The following is a 25,033-nucleotide window of genomic DNA, read 5'->3' on the forward strand; positions in this document are numbered from 1 at the left end:
CTGCTCTCCACCCCTGCTCTCTACCCCTTCTCTCCACCCCTGCTCTCTACCCCTTCTCTCCACCCCTGCTCCTCACCCCTTCTCTCCACCCCTGCTCTCTACCCCTTCTCTCCACCCCTGCTCTCTACCCCTTCTCTCCACCCCTGCTCTCTACCCTCTCCACCCTGCTCTCTACCCTTCTCCACCCCTGCTCTCTACCCCTTCTCTCCACCCCTGCTCTCTACCCCTTCTCTCCACCCCTGCTCTACCCCTTCTCCACCCTGCTCTCTACGCCTTCTCTCCACCCCTGCTCTCTACGCCTTCTCTCCACCCCTGCTCTCTACCCCTTCTCTCCACCCCTGCTCTCTACCCCTTCTCTCCACCCCTGCTCTCTACCCCTTCTCTCCACCCCTGCTCTCTACCCCTTCTCTCCACCCCTGCTCTCTACCCCTTCTCTCCACCCCTGCTCTCTACGCCTTCTCTCCACCCCTGCTCTCTACCCCTTCTCTCCACCCCTGCTCTCTACCCCTTCTCTCCACCCCTGCTCTCTACCCCTTCTCTCCACCCCTGCTCTCTACCCCTTCTCTCCACCCCTGCTCTCTACGCCTTCTCTCCACCCCTGCTCTCTACGCCTTCTCTCCACCCCTGCTCTCTACGCCTTCTCTCCACCCCTGCTCTCTACCCCTTCTCTCCACCCCTGCTCTCTACCCCTTCTCTCCACCCCTGCTCCTCACCCCTTCTCTCCCCCCTGCTCTCTACCCCTTCTCTCCACCCCTGCTCTCTACCCCTTCTCTCCACCCCTGCTCTCTACCCCTTCTCTCCACCCCTGCTCTCTACGCCTTCTCTCCACCCCTGCTCTCTACCCCTTCTCTCCACCCCTGCTCTCTACCCCTTCTCTCCACCCCTGCTCTCTACCCCTTCTCTCCACCCCTGCTCTCTACGCCTTCTCTCCACCCCTGCTCTCTACGCCTTCTCTCCACCCCTGCTCTCTATCCCTTCTCTCCACCCCTGCTCCTCACCCCTGTACATCACCCCCTATAACTCACTCCAGCTCTCCACCCATCTCACTCATACTCTCTCATACTCACCCCTACTCCTCACCCCTATTCAGCCTCACCCCAGTTTCTCACCCTTGTTCAACCTCATGCCTCACTGAGTCATTGACTTACCAAGGCTAAGAGCGGATGATTTCATTGCTTCCGTCTGACCTCTCTTCATGACCCTGCAGTATATACTGGGTTTGTTTTTTTGTTGCTGTTTTATATATAGACCAAATGCTCTCACTAATCAGCCTACAGCTAAAAGTCTTCCCAATTTTTCTATTTAACTTGAAGGCTCACTGAAGCAGCCATGCTTACTTTAGCCCCAAACCTCTAATATGCTTATGAAGATCACCAGGAAGATGTGCGTTAGAGATTAGTTTGGCTAGTCATAATATGGCCAAACTAATGTAGATGAACCGTTGATTCTAAAGGGTACTGTATCTTATCACTCTCTTGTCGGGGCTACCTGGTTTTGAACTCCTTTACCTCACGTGGTAGCCTGGTCCCAGATCCGTTTGTGCTTTTGTCTACTCAATTGTCAAAACATGCTAAAAATGACATATGAATTCCATAAGGAGTTGGCAAGAGAGCAGAAGCAAGCTGGCACCCAGGCTAGTCATGTGGTAGACTGGCACCCAGGCTAGTCATGTGGTAGACTGGCACCCAGGCTAGTCATGTGGTAGACTGGCACCCAGGCTAGTCGTGTGGTAAACTGGCACCCAGGCTAGTCATGTGGTAAACTGGCACCCAGGCTAGTGATGTGGTAAACTGGCACACAGGCTAGTCATGTGGTAAACTGGCACCCAGGCTAGTCATGTGGTAAACTGGCACCCAGGCTAGTGATGTGGTAAACTGGCACCCAGGCTAGTCGTGTGGTAGACTGGCACCCAGGCTAGTCATGTGGTAAACTGGCACCCAGGCTAGTCATGTGGTAAACTGGCACCCAGGCTAGTCATGTGGTAAACTGGCACCCAGGCTAGTCATGTGGTAAACTGGCACCCAGGATAGTCATGTGGTAAACTGGCACCCAGGCTAGTCATGTGGTAAACTGGCACCCAGGCTAGTCATGTGGTAAACTGGCACCCAGGCTAGTCATGTGGTAAACTGGCACCCAGGATAGTCATGTGGTAAACTGGCACCCAGGCTAGTGATGTGGTAAACTGGCACCCAGGCTAGTGATGTGGTAAACTGGCACCCAGGCTAGTCGTGTGGTAGACTGGCACCCAGGCTAGTCATGTGGTAAACTGGCACCCAGGCTAGTGATGTGGTAAACTGGCACCCAGGCTAGTGATGTGGTAAACTGGCACCCAGGCTAGTCGTGTGGTAGACTGGCACCCAGGCTAGTCATGTGGTAAACTGGCACCCAGGCTAGTCATGTGGTAAACTGGCACCCAGGCTAGTCATGTGGTAAACTGGCACCCAGGCTAGTCATGTGGTAAACTGGCACCCAGGATAGTCATGTGGTAAACTGGCACCCAGGATAGTGATGTGGTAAACTGGCACCCAGGCTAGTGATGTGGTAAACTGGCACCCAGGCTAGTCATGTGGTAAACTGGCACCCAGCCTAGTGATGTGGTAAACTGGCACCCAGGCTAGTGATGTGGTAAACTGGCACCCAGGCTAGTCGTGTGGTAGACTGGCACCCAGGCTAGTCATGTGGTAAACTGGCACCCAGGCTAGTGATGTGGTAAACTGGCACCCAGGCTAGTGATGTGGTAAACTGGCACCCAGGCTAGTGATGTGGTAAACTGGCACCCAGGCTAGTGATGTGGTAAACTGGCACACAGGCTAGTCATGTGGTAAACTGGCACCCAGGCTAGTGATGTGGTAAACTGGCACCCAGGCTAGTGATGTGGTAAACTGGCACCCAGGCTAGTCATGTGGTAAACTGGCACCCAGGCTAGTCATGTGGTAAACTGGCACCCAGGCTAGTCATGTGGTAAACTGGCACCCAGGCTAGTGATGTGGTTGTCCTTTTGAGTAAGTCTTCCAATGTCTGCCTCCACCCCCAGAAATGATGGACATTTGCTACAAGCAAAGTTGCATAAAGTTGCTTTGGCGTGTGTTTCACTGCATCCATGACATCAACAATACCATCTGCCTTTGTATTAGTCAGTGGGAGGCATGATGGAAACCCCTAGTGCCTGTCAAGCTCAGAAACATTTGACCTGACATGACTCAGCTCCATAGAGAAGGGCCAACACACTGTGAATTATAGGTCTCTCACACACACACACACACACACACACCTCTGCATGATGCACTACCTGCAGTCTAGCACGGCACCTGCCTTCCTAACACAATCACTGAACACTGTTTGGCTGAGCACCTGCCGTACGTGCCCATGGACCCCCAAAGGCGACCTGCCAGTGAATCAGAGCCTCCCCCTGAACGATCCCAGCCCGCCTGTCTGTCTGTCTGACACGCTCAGCTGGAAATATCGCCCCTGTCTCAGTGAGAGGAGCATTCTGGGTACAGGTGCCACACTGATTCAACCTGAGGGCAAGACAACATGGTGTGATATAGACGGCAGATCCAAAATGTTGTTATTGCAGAATGAGATCACACTGTATTTTTACAGGCTTTTGCAGGTGATGCATCTACAAAGGTAATCATGTGTAATGTCTTTCTCAGATACGTCAAAGCCCTCAACACAATTCACATCTTCCTGGTTATTAACTGGTACATGGTGGAGATTTTTCAACGAATCCCAAAGAAACAACGTCAGTTAAATAAAGGACTGTAACTAACCAATGTGTCCTTAGTATTTTGTATGATGGTCCATACATAGTCAAAGTGCTGATACTGCACCACATTAGCAAGAGGGTTCCCCATCTCTAGTTCTGATGTTATGGTGATAGGGCCATGCTCTGCTGGGTACTTCTACGACAATGACAACAACAAGAATGGGAACGGCTTGCCATAAGAGCCATCAGCTGTACTGGATTAGTAAGAACACAGATTCCACTGAGTATTTGGGGTGTGGAGGGAGAGAAATAAGGAAAGGGGAAGGGTGGGGAAAAGAGAGAGGGCCGCAGCCGTCGGACAGCTGCACCTGTGACCTCAGCCGTTCTATTCGGGTGGACTGGAGCTCACACAGCCCCCTGTTTACCCAGCTCTCTCTGTTCTCCTCAGGCCTCGTCACACTGCTACACCCAGAGAGAGAAAAGGTCTCTCTCTCTGACCAAATCTAATATTAATTTCGGCCTTTTTATTAGCCTGTTGCTAAGCCCTGGAGAGCTCAGTCACTTACAGCGTCTAGAAAGTTCTCCTCCCATACCCTCACACACTGCCTGTCACTCTATGTCAGTGGTGACTCGTGACACAGAGCTTACAGTCAACAAACCCAATTGGTTGTGGCATTCACAGAAGCTACTCACAGTCCCGCCCCACAACCCTAAGAACTTAGTCATAGGAATTTGTCTTAGATTGCCTGCCTTTTTTTTTAACAACAGTGCCTTGAATATACAGAACGTAGCAAGGGCCCAAAAGTCTCACTGTGTTGTCTCTGGAAGCCCGCCTGCTCTATATTTCAGGAATAACCACAAATATTCTCTGCATTCATTTTCTACTTCTTGTTATCCCCTTTCAATGAAGCAAGATAATCAAGTGGGTGTCGAAATTGTGCAATTCTTCATATTTGCATTGATACCCGTGCTAATATTACAACCTGATTTGTATAGCCGGTTTAAAATGTGATTTGTGTAGCCGGTTTAAAATGTGATTTGTGTAGCCGGTTTAAAATGTGATTTGTATAGCCAGTTTAAAATGTGATTTGTGTAGCCGGTTTAAAATGTGATTTGTGTAGCCAGTTTAAAATGTGATTTGTATAGCCAGTTTAAAATGTGATTTGTATAGCCAGTTTAAAATGTGATTTGTGTAGCCAGTTTAAAATGTGATTTGTGTAGCCAGTTTAAAATGTGATTTGTATAGCCAGTTTAAAATGTGATTTGTGTAGCCAGTTTAAAATGTGATTTGTGTGTGTGTGAGAACCTCTGGGCGAGTGACATGAGACACTGTAAAGCTGCTTGTGTTTTCAGCTAGCTACAAGTGTATTCTGTTGCAATATGCTTGTACAGATGGTTAGAGAACGTCTGTCAATCTGTCCTCTCCCAGGGATGTGTGTGTTCAAGGCAGGGAGGCTGTTCTACTTAACCTGGGAAATGGGAGGTCAGACCCACCAGTGCAGACAAGAAGCAGTAAAGCTCTCAGCTACAGTTGGCTCCCTTAAAAATGGTTTACCTTGGGATTTTGGAATGTTTGGTAAAGCTTCATTTTACTGCCCTGATTCAGCTGAATGCACTATACCTACATAGTAGCTAAGATGGTACGTGACATAGTATATAACAAGTGTAACAGAAATGGTATGATTCTATTCACAGCATCATGCCCTTGTTATGATATAGCCTAGCAGTGTTATTGAGACAGTGTCTGCCTGTTAGATGTTGGGTCGTGAGTGGGAGATGTACTGAGTTATGTCTGTGTTCCATTATTACTAATCAGTTCAATACACCATCCTGGCTGCGTGATTCACTACTGTTTAATTCTGGGGGACCAGGAGAAATAACTCTCTTGTTGTGATTAGTTTCATTTTTCATTGCTGCTGACTGGAGTTGGAATACATTACTGAAACAAATCCAATCCACTGGAACTGCATGCTCTGGCTATGAATCTGACTGTTAATGTGCATGTGTGTGAGTGTTCATGTGCGTGCATGCGGGTTTGAGCGTTTGTTTGTTCCGTTCTGCCTCAGGGATTACTTTAGGAGAGCCCTTCCTATCACAACAGCTTCCTTCAGCCTCACTGGACACTGAACATTGCTCTAATTGTGAAACGTTGTTGTTTCCCCTCCAAAAGAATGAAGCACATGCGGTCCAAGGAACTCCTGTCTATTCCATGCTACCTTATACAGGGTCACAGATGCGTTATGAGGCGATATTGTGAGGTTTTGGGGAAACATTCATATTGTCCTTCCCTGGCCACTTCTTTCTTTTCTTTCCTTTTTTAATTTATTTAATTTATTTTATTCTTTCTTTCTCTTTCTTTCTATCATATTGACCCAACTTCTTGATCAGAAAGTCTTACCCCTCCCCCTCTCTCTCCCACCAGGTGCTGTCGCTGGGTGCTGACGTCCTGCCAGAGTACAAGCTCCAGGCCCCTCGCATCCACAAGTGGACCGTCCTCCACTACAGCCCCTTCAAGGCGGTGTGGGACTGGCTCATCCTGCTGCTGGTCATCTACACGGCTATCTTGACCCCCTACTCCGCCGCCTTCCTCCTCAACGACCACGAGGAGGCGGCTATGGTGAACTGTGGCTACTCGTGCTCGCCGCTCAACGTGGTCGACCTAATCGTGGACATCATGTTCATCGTGGACATCGTCATTAACTTCAGGACGACGTACGTCAATACTAACGACGAGGTGGTCAGCGCTCCACTGAGGATAGCGGTCCATTACTTCAAGGGCTGGTTCCTCATCGACATGGTGGCAGCCATTCCCTTCGACCTGCTCATCTACCGCAGCGGAGAGGAGGTGAGGAAGTGGGAGGAGGGGAAGGGCGTTGTGGGTAAAGGAGTTTTATGAGGACTACTGTGTGTTGGAATGCATCTTGGGTTATGAGGATTGTCAGATGTTATGATGACCTACTTAAGGCCTACATTGTACTTTTGACTCGATGCCTAAAGAACTGTGGTTGAGTCTTGAATTGAAAGGTTTGATTCCGTATTGAAGGGTGGTTAGATTCGGTATAGTGCTCTATAGAAAATCAATAAGGACCAATGAAAACTATTTGCATTGAGCTTTTGGGACCTCCAAGGTCAAATCTCCCTTTGAGTCCATCATTTATGGACCTCCAATTAACTAAAAGTAAGGGATATCCCCTCGAAGGCTGTGGAGCAGAAAAACAACTGTGAAAGGTTGTACTTTCAACCTTCTTGCCAATGTTTAATTAATTGAACCTGAAGTGGCCAGTGAGCCAAGGAAGTGGACATTTTCCCCATTTTCCACTAAAATGTCTTGCAAAGTGAGAAATTAGGCTTTCTGCCGTGTAGGGAAGTAGTCAAGTCCTTATTTATTTGGTGTATTGACACGGTGGGGGCTCCTTAAGACAAGTGTGATTTGTGGGAACTGAACTGAACCCACTAACAGCACAGTATATAATAGAGAGGATTTAACTGATGCTGAGGGATTGTGATTGGTTACAAGTCTGGGGCAGAGGATGATTTGCACATTCTGTACATTTCAGTAAGGTTGTTTATCCTAAATGGACAATAAAGCTTTAAAACTTTGAACTGACTTCCTAAATCAGGGGTGGCCAACCTTATCTGCAGAAGGCCCAGACTTTTGACTTTTGTTCCAGTCAAGCAGTCACACACCTGATTCAACCAGTCAACTAATAACAGCCTTCAATCAAGACATAGATGAGATGAATCAGCTGTGTTCAAGCTTGGCTGGAGCAAAAGCCTGCAACACGGGCCCTGACAAGGTAAGATCGGACACTAAACAAACCATTTCTCCTCTCCTGCCAGACGACTACTCTGATAGGCCTGCTGAAGACAGCCCGCCTCTTGCGGCTGGTGCGCGTGGCGAGGAAGCTGGACCGCTACTCGGAGTATGGCGCCGCCGTCCTCTTCCTGCTCATGTGTACATTCGCCCTTATCGCCCACTGGCTGGCGTGCATCTGGTACGCCATCGGCAGCGTGGAGCGCAACGGCAGCATTGGCTGGCTCCACACGCTGGGCGAGTCTTTGGGGAAACACTACAACGAGACGGTGCAGGGCTCGGGCCCTTCCATAAAGGACAAGTACGTGACGGCACTCTACTTCACCTTCTCCAGTCTGACCAGCGTGGGCTTTGGCAACGTCTCCCCCAACACCAACTCTGAGAAGATCTTTTCCATCTGCGTCATGCTTATCGGATGTAAGTACGGGGGGAGGGTTACTGTGATTTGATTGGTTAGTAATGTGGTGGCTCCGCCTCTGCTCAAATGTAATTGTTCCTTGTTTTGTTGCAGTGTTTGCTATCTTGGTAGCTGCGAACACTTTGAATGAACATTTGGGATAAAAACAGGTTTAGTGTTAGGGTCAAGATTACGGTTTTATGTCTAAAAAGGATCATGTAGATGTGGCCCATAAAGAAGGACTGTTTTACATTTCTGCCTCACCAAGCAAATCCCGCAGCGTTGGGAGTGCAGAGATGATTCTGTCACGTTACAATATTAAGTGGATGATGATAATTACTATGCAGTCGCGAGTCTGACAGTGTTAACACAAGGTCAAAATGTTTTCTGGTAAAATATGCAATTAAGTATTTTGTCTAATGAAACTGGATTTAATCAAGCCATTTATCATTTCATGTCTTAATATATTAGCAAAATATTCCCTAGTAAGACATCAGCTAATATCTTTTTAATATAAATACACTTATCAAAATATCTTCCTCTCCATGAAACAATTTCCCTCGTCGTGTTTGCCTGCAGACACACATCATGTGGAGCAGGAAGAAAGCTATAACGATAATGACCAGATTTCTTTACAGATCTCTACAGAGTTAACACACATATGGAGATGATTGTTCATCACTCACACCTTGATGTTTCAGCCATCCATATACAGTGCCATTAAAGGTTTAGACACACCTTCTCATTTCAGGTTCTTTCTTTCTTTATACTATTTTGTAGAATAATAGCGAAGGCGTCAAAACTATGAAATAACACATATGGAATCATGTAGTAACCAAAAAAGTGTTAAACAAATCCAAATATATTTTATTATTGACATTCTTCAAAGTAGCCACCCTTTGCCTTGATGACAGCTTTGCACACTCTTGGCAAAAAAATAAATATGTTTTTGCTTTGTCATTATGGGGTATTGTGTGTAGATTAATGATGAACAAGAAAATATTTCATCCATTTTGGGTTAAATATTAGCCTATCACTTGTGAGTTATATCTTATCACTTGTGAATGATGCCCGGCATGAGAAACAATGCCTTTTTTTGTGACTTTTTCAACCTCATGTAGCCTTGCCCATAGGCCTAAATGTTTGAATAGGTTTGTAATCACAACTAGTGGCCAAATAACTTCTTCAAATGAAGCACATTAATCTGCTTTACAAGCGGTGTAGAGCCTAACTACATACATAAGCAACGCGTGAGTTTCAACTTAGCGGGAAGATACTTTTGTTACCATAAAAATGTACCTTTATAATAAAAGCATTACATGCATAATTGCGTTTGTGGTCACTTTTGATAATGGTGTTTTCTGCTAATGGAACATTTGCGCTTATAGCCTACTACCATGTGCACATTGCTGTGCTTATAATTTGAAGAAATAGCCTAATAGTTTATCAACATTTTAGTCTAAACGTTCTGATCTGTTGCGTCAGCCACATTGTGTAAAAAAAAGTTTTTTTAATGCTAGTGGTTGTATTCATTTGGGATCTATCACATCCCACCACTGTCCCAGACTATGTTTAGAATATTTATTTCTCGCACAGAATCGACTTTTGTACTATGGGGGATAGCATATTGTCATAGGCTAGTGCTTTTAGTCTTCGTTCGGACTACTCATCTTGTTGGCTGTCGAAAAGTAAATGTGGACAGTTCTTCCAATATCTTCAATATGCACCTTGGAATTGGATAAGGACACGCACAGATGTGTCCCCGATGTGTCTGTCTTCACTTGTAGCCTGTGAGAAAGACCCGATCACGTGATGGAGCGTGCAGCACTCAAGGAGAAGGGTACAACAGCCACTGGCTACAAAATGCATGGATTTGTTTAGGATGCATTACGGCCACACAAAGGGGATGACACAGCGAAATTCTAGGCATTATCAAGTGCTTCTCAAATTGTGAATGAGAGACTGATGTAGTGTGTACAGCCTGCATAAAAAACTAAGCAGAGCTCAGGCCTTTCAAGCGACTTTTTTCAAATCATCATTAGAGTCTCATCATGCAGCCTTACAATGTGTTAAAAATCTAAACATACAGTATAGTCCAACATTTGTAGAACAACTCTAAATTAAGCATATAGGAATATATATTTATTTGTTAACCGCTCAACACAGAATAGCCGCATGCGCGCACTTCCTCATATCGTTGAGAGAAAATATCCTTTCAATTTTATTCAGCTTTGTTCAATTGTATTTTTCAAACAATAAAATAATGCCACGGAATTCTAAGTCAATCTTGTGTAGCCCACAGCCATTTTGTCACGCCCTGACCTTAGAGATCCTTATTTATTCTCTATCTTTGGTTAGGTGAGGGTGTGACTCTGGTGGGAAAATCTATGTTTTCTATTTCTTTGTTGTTTTGCCGAGTGTGATTCCCAATCAGAGGCAGCTGTCTATCGTTGTCTCTGATTGGGGATCATATATAAGTTGTGATTTTTCCATTTGGGTTTGGTGGGGTGTTATTTTCTGTTTAGTGTTTGTGCCTGATGGAACTGTTGGCTTTCGTGTTTTTGGATTAGTTATTTTTGTTTGAGTGTTTCTTGAAAATAAATATCATGAACACTTTCCACGCTGCGCTTTGGTCCACTCTTCCTTCCACCGACGAGAGCCGTTACACATTTGGCATAACCAGATCAGGACCTAACATAAGGACAACTCAAGAGTATGCTATTCTGTTCTGAAATATACTACATTTTCTTCATATCATGTTTCTTTCTAAAATAAATCATGGATTTATTGTGAAGGTATAGGCTATATGACATGGATTTATTAGACTTTTAAAAATGTAGATGTTTCCTATAGGTCAGCATTAGTAGCTTGTGTGGAAGCCAGGAGATGCTAAATGTGTTTATGTTAATTAACAGTCAATTAGCGTGAGACCGACACTTATTTGCTTGACAATCACCGGCTGATGAAGTTTCGCGACCGCCACAGCCCTAGACATGAAGGGCCATGGCACATACAGTCACACACATCTGAGATACCATAACGTTGATCGTTTCTCAACTCACAGTGCCCAAGGTGTCGTAGACAGCAGTAGTATTCTATTCACAAAATCCTAACTCTCTTCTCTCCTCTCAAACCTACAGCTCTGATGTACGCCAGCATCTTTGGGAACGTGTCGGCCATCATCCAGAGGTTGTACTCGGGTACAGCGAGGTACCACACCCAGATGCTGCGGGTCCGAGAGTTCATCCGGTTCCACCAGATCCCAAACCCACTGAGGCAGCGGCTGGAGGAGTACTTCCAACACGCCTGGTCCTACACTAACGGCATCGACATGAATGCTGTGAGTGATATACATACACACACACACACACACACACACACACACAAAAGACAGAACATACACATAAAGATACACACAGCACATTGACATCAACACAGTGCATAGACGTAAACACATACATCAGGGATGGGTACCTTTATTTTTAGGAACTCAGTCACGGTCTCAACTTGAGATGTGGTTGTGCATCAGCAGTCAGTCAATTAGTCCATGTCAGCTAAAATGTTTTATATTGGCAAGTTAGTCTGGCGGCCAGCTATCTAAACTTGTAGTAAGCATGGTCCAATTACCGACCGGGGTGGGGCCAGTTGATCATCTGTTATCATATTAAAAGCTGCAAACATTTGCCTCCACCCTTTGGCTAAATGTGTAGAATTGCAGGAAATTTGCTGTAAAACTGCACATTTGTCTCTCCGCCCCCTGGAAAAATGAGAAGAATGGCATGAAATTAGTTATAAAATTGCTAAATCTTCTCTCCTCCCCATGGCAAAATGCAGGAAATTAACTTTAAAACTTGACTTTAATGGCAAGGTTGCCATTCCTGACATTCTGTACATGAATGCTATGATTCATACACACACACGGTATGTGTGTGTGTGTGTGTGTGTGTGTGTGTGTGTGTGTTTGCCCCCTTTCTGATCTCTTTCTGAATACATTCCCGAATGCACTGTGTTGTTCAAGAATCAATGGGTACATTTCAGTACAAAAATGGATTAAATAACAGCAGCTTGCCCCTTTAACTCCCGTGTTTAATGTCAATTATTACTATTATTATTATTATTATTATTATGTAAAAGATAGAGGAAACAAACAAGCCGCGTCGCTTGTTAACTCAACTTCCTCATTATGTTAGGTTGAGAGTCCATTGAACTGTGTTGGATAAGTGAAATGCTTGTTGTGGTGATTATAGTGGTCGTTGTGATGTAGCCCCGGCCTGATGTCTCTCTGACTGAAGGTCAGTTGTATATACTCTGTCTTTTATTGATGAGGAAATGTGGCTGCCATGTCCGTAACAGTTTGTCTGTCTGGGCTGTGTAGAGATGGACCAATGACTGTATATATGAATGGACAAAGCCATTGATCACGTGACACCATTCATTCCTATGTAAAGACTCAATAGTGCATTGAAGACAAATGAAGTTGGTTTTGATGGCGTCTCATGACAATATGCACAGTTTCAGCTACTCCAGGAAGTGATGTTGCAGGTTAGTTCAGTGCTGCCGCCTCTCATTAAATAACTCAAGTTGAATGCTGAACTGGGTACTGCAGGCTGCCATTAGCAACTAAATTATCCTCATTACTTCGTTCTGTGTGAGATTTTAAAAGAATCAGTTCAAGTACATACATCTGGTTTATTAGAAGTCATTATTGGTTCCATGATTTTATTTGATTATACTTTTTTTTACACGAAGATTGATCACGAAAATCTGCATTTTTCCATTGACTGTAATGGGGATCCTGTTTTCTGCTAACAATGGCTGTGGTACCGGGGTCGGCCTTGAACTTCCATGGCTTCAATGAGAGCGGTGTCGGATCAAGATGAGGGGGTGTTTTCGAGACGTTGGTCGAGTCGCACATAGAAAAACTCCTACTCTTTTCTCTGAAAAATTGGGGGAAGCCCCTTGCTAGAGGGGAAAATCATTAAATTAGTTTCTAGTATCATTTTAACTACATAGGTAGAGCTGCAGCCTTACAAGTGAAAGTATTACTAAGGCAGATTGCTGATGAAATATTGTAATTGTTTTGGGTAAACATTTGATTTGCCTCTACATATCAGAAAATTACATTTTTCAGAGAATTTGTTTAAGGTTTGTTGTTCAAAGACAGCAGTGACATCTACACTGCTTGTCATAGACTCGCTAGACAGTAACACTCTATCGCTCTCTCTATCCCCCTCTCTCTCTCTCTATCCCCCTCTCTCCCCCTCCCCCTCCCCCTCCCACCTCCCGCCCTCTCTCCCCCGCTACCAGGTGTTGAAGGGGTTCCCAGAGTGTCTCCAGGCTGACATCTGCCTCCACCTCAACCGTACCCTCCTGGAGAACTGCAAAGCCTTCAAGGGCTCCACTAAGGGCTGCCTGCGAGCCCTGGCCATGAAGTTCAAGACCACCCACGCCCCGCCCGGCGACACCCTGGTGCACGCCGGCGACGTGCTCACCGCCATCTACTTCATCTCCCGCGGCTCCATCGAGATCCTCCGAGGCGACGTGGTGGTGGCCATCTTGGGTGAGGATGATAGACGATAGGAGCTACTATTACTGTAGCATGTATCAACCCAGATTGTCCAGGTTTGTCCAGGTTCTACGGCTAGTCTAGCATGTATAGGCTACCAAATGAAAGACTATGGGCTCTACTGTCACTCTATAGGGTCTACTGTTGCTAGAGTAGCATGTACCAAGCCAAAGGGGAAATGAATTGAAGAACAAAGTGAATTTGGTATATTCAGATATGATGTGCTAGGGAAACTCATGATGGTCAGAGATGGGCAAATAAGATATACAGACTTTCAAAGGCAATTCTCCCGAATAAAAAATAATATATAGGCCAACACTGCCATCTACTGGGCAGAAATATGACCCAATTTATACCTCATACAGCTTCAAACTCTGGGCAGCCGAGAAGGGTGAAATGCTACTTCATTGAACAAGCACTGCTATGTACCATTTGGAGTTATTGTACATTTGCCATGTAACTTCCCAGCAATAACATAGCAGTGTAAAACATGAGCATTTTTCGGTGCATGTAGAAGTGTCCTCTCTTCACTCACAGGGAAGAATGACATATTTGGTGAGCCCATCAACCTTTACGGGCGAGCTGGGAAGTCTAACGCCGATGTGAGAGCTCTGACCTACTGTGACCTCCATAAGATCCACAGAGAGGACGTCCTGGAGGTGTTAAACATGTACCCCGAGTTCTCCGACCACTTCTGGATGAACCTGGAGATAACCTTTAACCTCCGGGATGTGAGTGACCCTAACTTCCTCAAGACAGGTCAAGGCCATAAAAACGCACATTCAAATATTCACGTATGAATGCAAAAGGGTGAATGAATGAATGAATTGGGGAATTCTTTCCATTGTGCATCCCTATGGAGGACCTATATAAGCCCTCTAACATCAGTTTGTGATTTTTCTAGCTGTTTTCTTTGTCAATCCCTGCAGACCAATATGATTCCTGGCTCTCCAGAAAGTGACAACTCAGACTGTATAGGATTCAACAAACTGCGCAGACGCAAACTATCATTCCGGCGCCGGACAGAGAAGGGTAACCACCACTTTCCCTTTCACACCTTCATTTCTGTTCATGAGTGCAAAACGTATTATTTTCTCCGTGGTGCCTAGAAGAAAACCCCTAATACTCAATGATGACTCCCATGCACACTCAGTTGTTCATCACAAAGTTTTCCATTTCCATGCAGTGTGTCATCATCTGTCCTTGTTTCTTACATTTACAATTTAGTCATTTAGCAGATGCTTTTATCCAGAGCGACTTACAATAAGTCACGTACTCATAGCTAGAGGAGACAACCACATTTCACAGTTATAATAAGTACATTCTTCCTCAGTAAAGTCGTTATCATCAGCAACTCAACTTGTCCTCTCAGATGATGCAGATGCAGGAGAAATTAAAAAGGAGAGAGACAATAAACCACTACGGCGGAGACAGAAGGAGGCGGCCAGTAACCAGGGGGAGGGGCCTCTGAGCTCAGTGTCCTCCCACTCCAGTGGCGATGAAGGGGAGGAGTCTGTGGTCACATGCCCTGCCCCTCCATCAGCTCTGCATGAGATGTCCCCGGCTCAGGCCACCACCCTGAACTTCAGCGACACTCCCGAGGGGGACGGAGACCCAAAGGGGGGCAACACCTGCAATGCACTCACAGGTGGGTCTGGGCATCAATGTGGAAACAAACGATACACACACACACCTCATTATCTTCCATAGCAGACATACCCTAGGGCACATTCATGTAAAACAGTATACCCTGTTCTTTACCCCTTCCTTCCTCTCCCCTCTCTTCACAACCAGGAGCATTTTCAGGGGTGTCCAACATCTTCAGTTTCTGGGGTGAGAGTCGGGGCAGTCGTGAGTACCAGGAACTGCCGCGCTGCAGCCTGCCCTACCCTCCCCCTCTTAACACGCCCCTCAACAGCATTGGCCGCAGGCAGCGCACCGAGCTGGAGAACAGACTGGACCTGCTGCAGAAGCAACTCAACAGGTACAGAGACATAGAGAGACAGAGACATAGAGAGGCGTAGAGGGACAGAGACATAGAGAGACAGAGACATACAGAGGCGTAGAGGGACAGAGGCGTAGAGGGACAGAGACATACAGGGACAGAGCAATATGGGGAAAGAGGTATACAGAGACAGAGACATACATGGACAGAGCAATATGGGGAAAGAGGTATACAGAGACGTACATGGACAGAGCAATATGGGGAAGGAGGTATACAGAGACGTACATGGACAGAGCAATATGGGGAAGGAGGTATACAGAGACGTACATGGACAGAGCAATATGGGGAAGGAGGTATACAGAGACGTACATGGACAGAGCAATATGGGGAAGGAGGTATACAGAGACGTACATGGACAGAGCAATATGGGGAAAGAGGTATACAGAGACAGAGACATACATGGACAGAGCAATATGGGGAAAGAGGTATACAGAGACGTACATGGACAGAGCAATATGGGGAAGGAGGTATACAGAGACAGAGACATACATGGACAGAGCAATATGGGGAAAGAGGTATACAGAGACAGAGACATACATGGACAGAGCAATATGGGGAAAGAGGTATACAGAGACGTACATGAACAGAGCAATATGGGGAAAGAGGTATACAGAGACAGAGACATACATGGACAGAGCAATATGGGGAAGGAGGTATACAGAGACAGAGACATACATGGACAGAGCAATATGGGGAAGGAGGTATACAGAGACGTACATGGACAGAGCAATATGGGGAAAGAGGTATACAGAGACGTACATGGACAGAGCAATATGGGGAAGGAGGTATACAGAGACGTACATGGACAGAGCAATATGGGGAAAGAGGTATACAGAGACAGAGACATACATGGACAGAGCAATATGGGGAAAGAGGTATACAGAGACGTACATGGACAGAGCAATATGGGGAAGGAGGTATACAGAGACGTACATGGACAGAGCAATATGGGGAAGGAGGTATACAGAGACGTACATGGACAGAGCAATATGGGGAAGGAGGTATACAGAGACATACATGGACAGAGCAATATGGGGAAGGAGGTATACAGAGACGTACATGGACAGAGCAATATGGGGAAGGAGGTATACAGAGACGTACATGGACAGAGCAATATGGGGAAGGAGGTATACAGAGACGTACATGGACAGAGCAATATGGGGAAAGAGGTATACAGAGACAGAGACATACATGGACAGAGCAATATGGGGAAAGAGGTATACAGAGACAGAGACATACATGGACAGAGCAATATGGGGAAAGAGGTATACAGAGACGTACATGGACAGAGCAATATGGGGAAAGAGGTATACAGAGACAGAGACATACATGGACAGAGCAATATGGGGAAGGAGGTATACAGAGACAGAGACATACATGGACAGAGCAATATGGGGAAAGAGGTATACAGAGACAGAGACATACATGGACAGATCAATATGGGGAAGGAGGTATACAGAGACGTACATGGACAGAGCAATATGGGGAAGGAGGTATACAGAGACGTACATGGACAGAGCAATATGGGGAAAGAGGTATACAGAGACGTACATGGACAGAGCAATATGGGGAAGGAGGTATACAGAGACGTACATGGACAGAGCAATATGGGGAAAGAGGTATACAGAGACAGAGACATACATGGACAGAGCAATATGGGGAAAGCGGTATACAGAGACGTACATGGACAGAGCAATATGGGGAAGGAGGTATACAGAGACGTACATGGACAGAGCAATATGGGGAAGGAGGTATACAGAGACAGAGACATACATGGACAGAGCAATATGGGGAAAGATGTATACAGGGACAGAGACATACAGGGACAGAGCAATATGGGGAAAGAGGTATACAGAGACGTACATGGACAGAGCAATATGGGGAAGGAGGTATACAGAGACATACATGGACAGAGCAATATGGGGAAGGAGGTATACAGAGACGTACATGGACAGAGCAATATGGGGAAGGAGGTATACAGAGACGTACATGGACAGAGCAATATGGGGAAGGAGGTATACAGAGACGTACATGGACAGAGCAATATGGGGAAGGAGGTATACAGAGACGTACATGGACAGAGCAATATGGGGAAGGAGGTATACAGAGACGTACATGGACAGAGCAATATGGGGAAAGAGGTATACAGAGACAGAGACATACAGGAACAGAGCAATATGGGGAAAGAGGTATACAGAGACAGAGACATACAGGGACAGAGCAATATGGGGAAGGAGGTATACAGAGACGTACATGGACAGAGCAATATGGGGAAAGAGGTATAAAGAGACAGAGACATACATGGACAGAGCAATATGAGGAAAGAGGTATACAGAGACGTACATGGACAGAGCAATATGGGGAAGGAGGTATACAGAGACGTACATGGACAGAGCAATATGGGGAAGGAGGTATACAGAGACGTACATGGACAGAGTAATATGGGGAAAGAGGTATACATAGACAGAGACATACATGGACAGAGCAATATGGGGAAAGAGGTATACAGAGACGTACATGGACAGAGCAATATGGGGAAGGAGGTATACAGAGACAGAGACATACATGGACAGAGCAATATGGGGAAAGAGGTATACAGAGACATACATGGACAGAGCAATATGGGGAAAGAGGTATACAGAGACGTACATGGACAGAGCAATATGGGGAAAGAGGTATACAGAGACGTACATGGACAGAGCAATATGGGGAAGGAGGTATACAGGGACAGAGACATACAGGGACAGAGCAATATGGGGAAAGAGGTATACAGAGACAGAGACATACATGGACAGAGCAATATGGGGAAGGAGATATACAGAGACGTACATGGACAGAGCAATATGGGGAAGGAGGTATACAGAGACGTACATGGACAGAGAAATATGGGGAAAGAGGTATACAGAGACAGAGACATACATGGACAGAGCAATATGGGGAAAGAGGTATACAGAGACGTACATGGACAGAGCAATATGGGGAAGGAGGTATACAGAGACGTACATGGACAGAGCAATATGGGGAAGGAGGTATACAGAGACAGAGACATACATGGACAGAGCAATATGGGGAAAGATGTATACAGGGACAGAGACCTACAGGGACAGAGCAATATGGGGAAAGAGGTATACAGAGACGTACATGGACAGAGCAATATGGGGAAGGAGGTATACAGAGACATACATGGACAGAGCAATATGGGGAAGGAGGTATACAGAGACGTACATGGACAGAGCAATATGGGGAAGGAGGTATACAGAGACATACATGGACAGAGCAATATGGGGAAGGAGGTATACAGAGACGTACATGGACAGAGCAATATGGGGAAGGAGGTATACAGAGACGTACATGGACAGAGCAATATGGGGAAGGAGGTATACAGAGACGTACATGGACAGAGCAATATGGGGAAGGAGGTATACAGAGACAGAGACATACATGGACAGAGCAATATGGGGAAAGAGGTATACAGAGACGTACATGGACAGAGCAATATGGGGAAAGAGGTATACAGAGACAGAGACATACATGGACAGAGCAATATGGGGAAGGAGGTATACAGAGACAGAGACATACATGGACAGAGCAATATGGGGAAAGAGGTATACAGAGATGTACATGGACAGAGCAATATGGGGAAGGAGGTATACAGGGACAGAGACATACAGGGACAGAGCAATATGGGGAAAGAGGTATACAGAGACAGAGACATACATGGACAGATCAATATGGGGAAGGAGGTATACAGAGACGTACATGGACAGAGCAATATGGGGAAGGAGGTATACAGAGACGTACATGGACAGAGCAATATGGGGAAAGAGGTATACAGAGACGTACATGGACAGAGCAATATGGGGAAGGAGGTATACAGAGACGTACATGGACAGAGCAATATGGGGAAAGAGGTATACAGAGACAGAGACATACATGGACAGAGCAATATGGGGAAGGAGGTATACAGAGACATACATGGACAGAGCAATATGGGGAAGGAGGTATACAGAGACAGAGACATACATGGACAGAGCAATATGGGGAAAGAGGTATACAGAGACGTACATGGACAGAGCAATATGGGGAAGGAGGTATACAGAGACGTACATGGACAGAGCAATATGGGGAAGGAGGTATACAGAGACGTACATGGACAGAGCAATATGGGGAAAGAGGTATACAGAGACAGAGACATACATGGACAGAGCAATATGGGGAAAGAGGTATACAGAGACGTACATGGACAGAGCAATATGGGGAAGGAGGTATACAGAGACAGAGACATACATGGACAGAGCAATATGGGGAAAGAGGTATACAGAGACATACATGGACAGAGCAATATGGGGAAAGAGGTATACAGAGACGTACATGGACAGAGCAATATGGGGAAAGAGGTATACAGAGACGTACATGGACAGAGCAATATGGGGAAGGAGGTATACAGGGACAGAGACATACAGGGACAGAGCAATATGGGGAAAGAGGTATACAGAGACAGAGACATACATGGACAGAGCAATATGGGGAAGGAGATATACAGAGACGTACATGGACAGAGCAATATGGGGAAAGAGGTATACAGAGACGTACATGGACAGAGCAATATGGGGAAGGAGGTATACAGAGACGTACATGGACAGAGCAATATGGGGAAAGAGGTATACAGAGACAGAGACATACATGGACAGAGCAATATGGGGAAAGAGGTATACAGAGACGTACATGGACAGAGCAATATGGGGAAGGAGGTATACAGGGACAGAGACATACAGGGACAGAGCAATATGGGGAAAGAGGTATACAGAGACAGAGACATACATGGACAGAGCAATATGGGGAAGGAGATATACAGAGACGTACATGGACAGAGCAATATGGGGAAGGAGGTATACAGAGACGTACATGGACAGAGCAATATGGGGAAAGAGGTATACAGAGACGTACATGGACAGAGCAATATGGGGAAGGAGGTATACAGAGACGTACATGGACAGAGCAATATGGGGAAGGAGGTATACAGAGACGTACATGGACAGAGCAATATGGGGAAGGAGGTATACAGAGACGTACATGGACAGAGCAATATGGGGAAAGAGGTATACAGAGACGTACATGGACAGAGCAATATGGGGAAGGAGGTATACAGAGACAGAGACATACATGGACAGAGCAATATGGGGAAAGAGGTATACAGAGACAGAGACATACATGGACAGAGCAATATGGGGAAAGAGGTATACAGAGACGTACATGGACAGAGCAATATGGGGAAAGAGGTATACAGAGACAGAGACATACATGGACAGAGCAATATGGGGAAGGAGGTATACAGAGACAGAGACATACATGGACAGAGCAATATGGGGAAGGAGGTATACAGAGACGTACATGGACAGAGCAATATGGGGAAAGAGGTATACAGAGACGTACATGGACAGAGCAATATGGGGAAGGAGGTATACAGAGACGTACATGGACAGAGCAATATGGGGAAAGAGGTATACAGAGACAGAGACATACATGGACAGAGCAATATGGGGAAAGAGGTATACAGAGACGTACATGGACAGAGCAATATGGGGAAGGAGGTATACAGAGACGTACATGGACAGAGCAATATGGGGAAGGAGGTATACAGAGACGTACATGGACAGAGCAATATGGGGAAGGAGGTATACAGAGACATACATGGACAGAGCAATATGGGGAAGGAGGTATACAGAGACGTACATGGACAGAGCAATATGGGGAAGGAGGTATACAGAGACAGAGACATACATGGACAGAGCAATATGGGGAAAGAGGTATACAGAGACAGAGACATACATGGACAGAGCAATATGGGGAAAGAGGTATACAGAGACGTACATGGACAGAGCAATATGGGGAAAGAGGTATACAGAGACGTACATGGACAGAGCAATATGGGGAAGGAGGTATACAGAGACGTACATGGACAGAGCAATATGGGGAAAGAGGTATACAGAGACAGAGACATACAGGAACAGAGCAATATGGGGAAAGAGGTATACAGAGACAGAGACATACAGGGACAGAGCAATATGGGGAAGGAGGTATACAGAGACGTACATGGACAGAGCAATATGGGGAAAGAGGTATAAAGAGACAGAGACATACATGGACAGAGCAATATGAGGAAAGAGGTATACAGAGACGTACATGGACAGAGCAATATGGGGAAGGAGGTATACAGAGACGTACATGGACAGAGCAATATGGGGAAGGAGGTATACAGAGACGTACATGGACAGAGTAATATGGGGAAAGAGGTATACATAGACAGAGACATACATGGACAGAGCAATATGGGGAAAGAGGTATACAGAGACGTACATGGACAGAGCAATATGGGGAAGGAGGTATACAGAGACAGAGACATACATGGACAGAGCAATATGGGGAAAGAGGTATACAGAGACATACATGGACAGAGCAATATGGGGAAAGAGGTATACAGAGACGTACATGGACAGAGCAATATGGGGAAAGAGGTATACAGAGACGTACATGGACAGAGCAATATGGGGAAGGAGGTATACAGGGACAGAGACATACAGGGACAGAGCAATATGGGGAAAGAGGTATACAGAGACAGAGACATACATGGACAGAGCAATATGGGGAAGGAGATATACAGAGACGTACATGGACAGAGCAATATGGGGAAGGAGGTATACAGAGACGTACATGGACAGAGAAATATGGGGAAGGAGGTATACAGAGACAGAGACATACATGGACAGAGCAATATGGGGAAAGATGTATACAGGGACAGAGACATACAGGGACAGAGCAATATGGGGAAAGAGGTATACAGAGACGTACATGGACAGAGCAATATGGGGAAGGAGGTATACAGAGACATACATGGACAGAGCAATATGGGGAAGGAGGTATACAGAGACGTACATGGACAGAGCAATATGGGGAAGGAGGTATACAGAGACATACATGGACAGAGCAATATGGGGAAGGAGGTATACAGAGACGTACATGGACAGAGCAATATGGGGAAGGAGGTATACAGAGACGTACATGGACAGAGCAATATGGGGAAGGAGGTATACAGAGACGTACATGGACAGAGCAATATGGGGAAGGAGGTATACAGAGACAGAGACATACATGGACAGAGCAATATGGGGAAAGAGGTATACAGAGACGTACATGGACAGAGCAATATGGGGAAAGAGGTATACAGAGACAGAGACATACATGGACAGAGCAATATGGGGAAGGAGGTATACAGAGACAGAGACATACATGGACAGAGCAATATGGGGAAAGAGGTATACAGAGACGTACATGGACAGAGCAATATGGGGAAGGAGGTATACAGGGACAGAGACATACAGGGACAGAGCAATATGGGGAAAGAGGTATACAGAGACAGAGACATACATGGACAGATCAATATGGGGAAGGAGGTATACAGAGACGTACATGGACAGAGCAATATGGGGAAGGAGGTATACAGAGACGTACATGGACAGAGCAATATGGGGAAAGAGGTATACAGAGACGTACATGGACAGAGCAATATGGGGAAGGAGGTATACAGAGACGTACATGGACAGAGCAATATGGGGAAAGAGGTATACAGAGACAGAGACATACATGGACAGAGCAATATGGGGAAGGAGGTATACAGAGACATACATGGACAGAGCAATATGGGGAAGGAGGTATACAGAGACGTACATGGACAGAGCAATATGGGGAAGGAGGTATACAGAGACGTACATGGACAGAGCAATATGGGGAAGGAGGTATACAGAGACGTACATGGACATATCAATATGGGGAAAGAGGTATACAGAGACATACAGGAACAGAGCAATATGGGGAAAGAGGTATACAGAGACAGAGACATACAGGGACAGAGCAATATGGGGAAGGAGGTATACAGAGACGTACATGGACAGAGCAATATGGGGAAAGAGGTATACAGAGACAGAGACATACATGGACAGAGCAATATGGGGAAAGAGGTATACAGAGACGTACATGGACAGAGCAATATGGGGAAGGAGGTATACAGAGACAGAGACATACATGGACAGAGCAATATGGGGAAAGAGGTATACAGAGACATACATGGACAGAGCAATATGGGGAAAGAGGTATACAGAGACGTACATGGACAGAGCAATATGGGGAAAGAGGTATACAGAGACGTACATGGACAGAGCAATATGGGGAAGGAGGTATACAGGGACAGAGACATACAGGGACAGAGCAATATGGGGAAAGAGGTATACAGAGACAGAGACATACATGGACAGAGCAATATGGGGAAGGAGATATACAGAGACGTACATGGACAGAGCAATATGGGGAAAGAGGTATACAGAGACGTACATGGACAGAGCAATATGGGGAAGGAGGTATACAGAGACGTACATGGACAGAGCAATATGGGGGAAAGAGGTATACAGAGACAGAGACATACATGGACAGAGCAATATGGGGAAAGAGGTATACAGAGACGTACATGGACAGAGCAATATGGGGAAGGAGGTATACAGGGACAGAGACATACAGGGACAGAGCAATATGGGGAAAGAGGTATACAGAGACAGAGACATACATGGACAGAGCAATATGGGGAAGGAGATATACAGAGACGTACATGGACAGAGCAATATGGGGAAGGAGGTATACAGAGACGTACATGGACAGAGCAATATGGGGAAAGAGGTATACAGAGACGTACATGGACAGAGCAATATGGGGAAGGAGGTATACAGAGACGTACATGGACAGAGCAATATGGGGAAGGAGGTATACAGAGACGTACATGGACAGAGCAATATGGGGAAGGAGGTATACAGAGACGTACATGGACAGAGCAATATGGGGAAAGAGGTATACAGAGACAGAGACATACATGGACAGAGCAATATGGGGAAAGAGGTATACAGAGACGTACATGGACAGAGCAATATGGGGAAGGAGGTATACAGAGACAGAGACATACATGGACAGAGCAATATGGGGAAAGAGGTATACAGAGACAGAGACATACATGGACAGAGCAATATGGGGAAAGAGGTATACAGAGACGTACATGGACAGAGCAATATGGGGAAAGAGGTATACAGAGACAGAGACATACATGGACAGAGCAATATGGGGAAGGAGGTATACAGAGACAGAGACATACATGGACAGAGCAATATGGGGAAGGAGGTATACAGAGACGTACATGGACAGAGCAATATGGGGAAAGAGGTATACAGAGACGTACATGGACAGAGCAATATGGGGAAGGAGGTATACAGAGACGTACATGGACAGAGCAATATGGGGAAAGAGGTATACAGAGACAGAGACATACATGGACAGAGCAATATGGGGAAAGAGGTATACAGAGACGTACATGGACAGAGCAATATGGGGAAGGAGGTATACAGAGACGTACATGGACAGAGCAATATGGGGAAGGAGGTATACAGAGACGTACATGGACAGAGCAATATGGGGAAGGAGGTATACAGAGACATACATGGACAGAG

The 25,033-nt window shown here is 45.8% G+C and overlaps 1 protein-coding gene across 2 annotated transcripts in view; it reads left to right on the plus strand.

Moving 5' to 3' along the window:
* The window catches only part of kcnh2b (potassium voltage-gated channel, subfamily H (eag-related), member 2b), a 326,635-nt gene that overhangs the window by 280,830 nt on the left and 20,772 nt on the right, over window positions 1-25,033 (plus strand). For both annotated transcript variants that reach the window (XM_031836147.1, XM_031836148.1), the window contains 8 exons: window positions 6,132-6,554; window positions 7,550-7,940; window positions 11,061-11,260; window positions 13,228-13,480; window positions 14,024-14,217; window positions 14,416-14,518; window positions 14,859-15,134; window positions 15,281-15,470. In XM_031836147.1, the coding sequence (XP_031692007.1) occupies window positions 6,132-6,554; window positions 7,550-7,940; window positions 11,061-11,260; window positions 13,228-13,480; window positions 14,024-14,217; window positions 14,416-14,518; window positions 14,859-15,134; window positions 15,281-15,470 (2,030 nt within the window). The remainder of the gene's footprint in view (window positions 1-6,131; window positions 6,555-7,549; window positions 7,941-11,060; window positions 11,261-13,227; window positions 13,481-14,023; window positions 14,218-14,415; window positions 14,519-14,858; window positions 15,135-15,280; window positions 15,471-25,033) is intronic.

This window comes from Oncorhynchus kisutch, linkage group LG11 (genome assembly GCF_002021735.2).
Source record: "Oncorhynchus kisutch isolate 150728-3 linkage group LG11, Okis_V2, whole genome shotgun sequence".
Classification (NCBI taxonomy): Eukaryota; Metazoa; Chordata; class Actinopteri; order Salmoniformes; family Salmonidae; genus Oncorhynchus; species Oncorhynchus kisutch.